Here is a 6,481-nt window from a genome sequence, read left to right as displayed (position 1 = left end):
TTTACGGATCGTCATCATACGGCTGGAGTCTTGCTGAGTGCGGCGTTAAACAACAAACAAACAAACATTTCCTGGCCATGTCACAGACACGGTTATAACAGCAGGATATACTAGATAAACACGAAACAATATTCACTCACCCTTATCTGCCTGTGGTACATTTAACAGGTAAATCATGACTACAATTTGCAACAGTCAATAGCGACTTACACCAGGTACTATTATGAAAGAAGTCTTTTGAGTGTGTAATGAATGCAAAGAGTAGATCCGTATTTACAAAGTAGCACACCGAGTTAGCCTTTGTGCTCAGTCAAGTGTGTATAGTGGCCCCTTATGCAAGGAGGCTAAGGTTTGTGAGTGAGTGTGCGTGTGAGTTTAACAGAGGACACAGGTATGAAGTATGAGAGTTTTACATCATCCATACCTCAGACATTCTGATTGGTCGATCAGAAGGGGGGGGGGGGGGGGGGGGGGGGTGCGGGGGTAGGTGGGGGATGGTGGTGGTGGTGGTGGGGTGTGTGTGTTAATCTGTCTGGCTAACGAAAGAGCGCGTCGGTAGGAGTTAGAAATATTGCACAAGCGGCAGCCCTGTAGTGAAATATTTCAAGCAGTGGAGCAATGCATGTAGTTCTGAAATACCCTCGCTACAACCGTAACACAGTGTTCCGTCTCCCGAGGGTGTGTGCACAGAGTAAAGCATAGCTAGAGTGTCTAGTTAGGCATGCTGTCGATTGTCTTTCATAATTATATGTAAACAAACCTTTGAAGTAAGCCAGTAGTATAAATATGACATTTATAGATGTTAATCATTTTTACTGTCAAAATGCCAGCTGAAGGATGGGAGGAGTATTTGTCAAGTATGTATTTTAATTCCAAACGGCCAGTCTGTTTTTCTCGGCCCACGGAACTCTATATGAAGGAGGACAAATTTGATATTGGATTACATCACATTAAGAAGCGGCTTGCTTCACAAGTTGCTTATTCACTTCAGAGGCATTTGAGGTATACGTTCAAGCGGAAAAGAATGGTTGCTACAGGTTTTAATGGTCGATGGGATATTGACGTGTCTAACATAGCTTCGGGTAATGATGGTGTCAAGTACTTGTTAATAATATCAGTATTTTTTGCAGGATATCTATGGGTGGAACAGATGAAAAACAAGACTCCCGACTCTGTTGTCAAAGCCCTGAGGAAAATATTTACAACCTCTCCTTTCCTCAAAATCATAAGGTCGGATAAAACCTTGAATTCAACAATAGAAAAGTGAAAACCTATTTAAAAGTAAGAGCATCACCTATTATGTCATCCACAATGAACCAAAAGCGTCCTATGCTGAGCGTGTGATTCGTACTCTCAAGACAACCATGTACAGATATTTCACGTTCAAGCAAACGTATTACTTCCTGGAAGGGCAGAACGATCTGGTCAAAGACTACATAGATCAATAAACCAAAGATCAGCACCAGACATTAATAACAGAAATGAAGTTTTAGTATGGAAAAAACAATACATTGATACATTAATCAAACCTGTCAAATCCAAGGTTGTGACTAAAGTTAAGGTAAAGGCTAAATCAATCAAGAAACACTTTAAGTTTAAAGTGGTTGATCATGTGAGACTGTCTCATCTTAGACACACCTTTCAAAGAGACTATCAAGAAAAGACGATGCTATCGAGATGTTATTCCAATTTATCATATGAAAGATATGGAAGACGATCCGGTACAAGTTCGTTTTCATAAAAAACGAAATGCAGAGAGTTAATAAGTGTGATGATAGCATATGGCGAGTGGAAAAAGTACTTAAGAAGAGAAGGAGAACTTGTCAGAACAAAATGGATAGGTTATCCTAAGAAGCTTAACAGCTGGTTTCAGGAGACCAATCTTCAACATGTATAAATATTGAAGCCAAGAAAGGTGAGGAGATCATTTTATATTCAACCACTGATGTGTCAACATGTTATTTGGTCCATATTTTCCAATCAGTATGTCTGGCCTTAAGACCTGGTACGACATATTTATGCAAATCATTCAGACGAAGATCAGCACGTAACCAACAGTTATCTACCACCACCACAGCAGCAGCAGCAGCAGCAGCAGCAAGTAAACAGTTATCTGCAACCACCACCGAAGCAGCAGCAAGTAAACAGTTATCTACAACCACCACCGCAGCAGCAAGTAAACAGTTATCTACCATCACCACCACAACAGCATCAATAAAAATGTTATCTACCTGCACCACCGCAGCAGCAAGTAACCAACAGTTATCTACAAACACCACCACAACAGCAAGTCAACAGTTATCTACAACCACTACCTAAACAGCATCAATAAAACAGTTATCTACCTGCACCACCGCTGCAGCAAGTAACCAACAGTTATTTACAACCACCACCACTGCAGCAGCAGCAGCAGCAGCAAGCAAACAGTTGTCTACAATCACCCCCGCAGCAGCAGCAAGTAAACAGTTTTATTACTTGCCCTTGAAGAGATCACCCGTTTAATAAACATACAGCTGTATTACACATTGTGTAATACCAAAACGCGTGCTTCTGTACTCTCGGAACACGTTTCACGAACAAATATTGAAAGCTCTCAACATCCCTTGGCTTATTCAACGATATTGCGTGTGGAGTTGATAGATCACTGAGAGGAGCTTATGCACACTCGATGACCCAAAGCAACCTTGTTGCTAGGCTGACGTCACATGGCATTGTTTCGCCGATGGATCTTGCAACAAAATTCCACAAATTACGTCATCGGGTATTGTGACGTTATTGTAAACTTTGAGGTGCAAGGCCCGTTCCACAAGGCGATCGTATTGTAGCGCAACGACAGTCGTTAGTCTTTTAAAGTATGTGAGTTGCGATAGTCTTAGCCCTACGATAATTTTGTGAATTCTAAAGGTGGACCGTTGTATGGTATTAAATTCCTACGTTTCAACTTTTGACGTGTTTGAAGAATTATTCTGTTAAACTCAATTGGAATATGCCGTGGATCGTGTAGGTGTCAGCCTATTCATACTCAACAGTATAATTCAAAAAACGTTATAAATGGCAAGTAATAAATAAAATACTAAAGTCGCTCCCGTGTAAAACCAATTTTATGAAACTCGTGAATAGTTGTGGTATCTGACTCGCTTTCGCTCGTCAGATACCACAACTATTCACTCGTTTCATAAAATTGGTATTACACGGGAGCTCGTTTAGTATTCTATATATCTACAACCACCACCACAACAGCAGCAAGAAACCAACAGTTATGTACCTGCACCACCGGAGCAGCAAGTAACCAACAGTTATCTACAACAACCACCACTGCAGCAGCAGCAGCAAGTAAACAGTTATCTACAACGACCACCACAACAGCAGCAAGTAACCAACAGTTATCTACAATAACCACCACTACAGCAGCAGCAGCAGCAAGTAATCAGTTTTCTACAACCACCCCCGCAGCAGCAAGTAAACAGTTATCTACCAACACCATCACAGCAGCAGCAAGTAAAGAGTTGTCTACCTGCACCACCGCAGCAGAAGCAAGTAGTTATCTACAACCCCCACCGCAACAGCAGCAAGAAAGGAGTTATCTACATGCACCATCACAGCAGCAGCAAGTAGCCAACAGTTATCTACCTGCATCACCGCAGCAGCAAGTAACCAAGAGTTATCTACAACCACCACCATTGCAGCAGCAGCAGCAGCAGCAAGTAAACAGTTATCTGCAACCACCATCGAAGCAGCAGCAGGTAAACAATTATCTACAACCACCACCACCACAACAGCAAGTCAACAGTTATCTACAACCACTACCACAACAGCATCAATAAAAAGTTATCTACCTGCACCACCGCTGCAGTGGTGGTGGTTGTAAATAACTGTTGGTTACTTGCTGCAGCGGTGGTGCAGCAAGCAAACAGTTGTCTACAATCACCCCCGCAGCAGCAGCAAGTAAACAGTTATCTACAACCACCACAACAACAGCAGCAAGTAACCAACAGTTATCTACCTGTACCACCGCAGCAGCAAGTAACCAACAGTTATCTACCTGCATCACCGCAGCAGCAAGTAACCAAGAGTTATCTACAACCACCACCATTGCAGCAGCAGCAGCAGCAGCAAGTAAACAGTTATCTGCAACCACCATCGAAGCAGCAGCAGGTAAACAATTATCTACAACCACCACCACCACAACAGCAAGTCAACAGTTATCTACAACCACTACCACAACAGCATCAATAAAAAGTTATCTACCTGCACCACCGCTGCAGTGGTGGTGGTTGTAAATAACTGTTGGTTACTTGCTGCAGCGGTGGTGCAGCAAGCAAACAGTTGTCTACAATCACCCCCGCAGCAGCAGCAAGTAAACAGTTATCTACAACCACCACAACAACAGCAGCAAGTAACCAACAGTTATCTACCTGTACCACCGCAGCAGCAAGTAACCAACAGTTATCTACAACAACCACCACTGCAGCAGCAGCAGCAGCAGCAGCAGCAGCAAGTAAACAGTTTCCTACAACCACCACCACACCAGCAGCAAGTAACCAACAGTTATCTACAACAACCACCACTACAGCAGCAGCAGCAGCAGCAGCAGCAGCAAGTAATCAGTTGTCTACAACCACCCCCGCAGCAGCAAGTAAACAGTTATCTACAACCACCATCACAGCAGCAGCAAGTAAAGAGTTGTCTACCTACACCACCGCAGCAGCAGCAAGTAGTTATCTACAACCACCACCACAACAGCAGCAAGAAAGGAGTTATCTACCTGCACCACCGCAGCAGCAGCAGCAAGTAACCAACAGTTATCTACAACCACCACCATTGCAGCAGCAGCAGCAGCAGCAGCAGCAGCAAATAAACAGGTGTCTACAACTACCCCCGCAGCAGCAGCATGTAAAGAGTTATCTACCTGTACCACCGCAGCAGCAGCAAGTAGTTGTCTACAACCACCACCACAACAGCACCAAGAAAAGAGTTATCTACCTGCACCACCGCAGCAGCAGCAAGTAACCAACAGTTATCTACAACCACCACCACTGCAGCAGCATCAGCAAGTAAACAGTTGTCTACAAATACCACAAGAGCAGCAAGTAAACAGTTACTTCAACCACAAACAGAGGAGCAGCAGAAAGTTAACGGTTATCTACAACCACCACCTCCACTGCAGCAGCAGCAGCATGTCAACAGTTATATACCACCACCACAGCAGCAACAACAACAGGTAAACAGTTATATCCCACCACCACCACCACAGCAGCAGCACTACCACCACCACCACCAAGTTAACAGTTATCTACCATCACCACAGCAGCAGCAACAGGTAAACAGGTAAACAGTTATGTACCATCACAGCAGCAACAGCAAGTAAACAGTTATCTACCACCACCACAGCAGCAGCAACAGGTAAACAGTTATATACCATCACAGCAGCAACAGCAAGTAAACAGTTATCTACCACCACCACAGCAGCAGCAACAGGTAAACAGTTATATACCACCACAGCAGCAACAGCAAGTAAACAGTTATCTACCACCACCACCGCAGCAGCAACAGGTAAACATTTATATACCACCACAGCAGTAACAGCAAGTAAACAGTTATCTACCACCACCACCGCAGCAGCAACAGGTAAACAGTTATATACCACCACAGCAGCAGCAGCAAGTAAACAGTTATCTACCACCACCACCACAGCAGCAGTGCACCAACACAATTATCACCACAAACGAAACGAGAGACATTCAAGTATTCACTTCCATTAATTGCTGTCATTGTAGGGCCAAGTGGAAGTGGAAGGACCAATTTGGTTTACAAAATACTTTTGAATGGATCCATAAAACCAACACCCAACAATATCGTATGGTGTTATACTGAATGGCAGCCGCTGTATGAATCAGTCAGTAAAAAATATCCTATGTGAAGTTTGTAAAATGTATCCCTTTTAATCTACGGCAACAACGCGACAACACGAGTGTGGTGTTATTTTAGAAAATATGCATGATCTCCATCGTCATGTACGGACACAGTGTCCTGAAAACAATGACCAACCCCTAAGGAAACGACCTAAACTAGACTTTCCTGTTACTGATTCTGATATTCTCTGGCGCTCGGCATTAAGGGGCAAAAACAAGGACTGGTCGGCTCGGAGTCAGTATACTGTGTCTGAGTGGGGTATTCATGTTAAACTGCGACATGGTATCTCAGTAGGCTAGCACTATAAATCGGCATCAGTCCGGACTAGTACAAGCAGCCACACACACACACACACACATACACGTGCATGCACGTCGGTATATAAGTGCAATAATCTTGGACGCGACGTTAAACCCAATTTCACCTCACCTATAATTAGCGTTGTGGTTTTCTTTCCCATTATATAAAAGTGAATACAGTGTTGGGTTTAAACCGCAGACCCCTTCCATGACACTTCCACCTGACTCGTCTATAGATTTAGCAAGGACTTTAGCATTGACGTTTGAGC

General features: G+C 43.6%; 1 protein-coding gene across 1 annotated transcript; it reads left to right on the top strand.

Annotated features, from left to right (window-relative positions):
- Nucleotides 1-823: 823 nt before the first annotated feature.
- Nucleotides 824-4,795, top strand: LOC124110291 (mucin-21-like). The gene is made up of 6 exons (XM_048384299.1): nucleotides 824-857; nucleotides 1,131-1,230; nucleotides 2,034-2,176; nucleotides 3,241-3,778; nucleotides 3,893-4,155; nucleotides 4,305-4,795. The coding sequence occupies exons 1-6, from the start codon at nucleotides 824-826 to the stop codon at nucleotides 4,793-4,795; spliced, it is 1,569 nt and encodes a 522-aa protein (XP_048240256.1).
- Nucleotides 4,796-6,481: the final 1,686 nt, after the last annotated feature.

The sequence above is a fragment of the Haliotis rufescens genome, unplaced genomic scaffold, assembly GCF_023055435.1.
Source record: "Haliotis rufescens isolate VD_foot unplaced genomic scaffold, xgHalRufe1.0.p SCAF_5, whole genome shotgun sequence".
NCBI lineage: Eukaryota > Metazoa > Mollusca > Gastropoda > Lepetellida > Haliotidae > Haliotis > Haliotis rufescens.
This window is presented reverse-complemented; position numbering and strand designations above follow the sequence as displayed.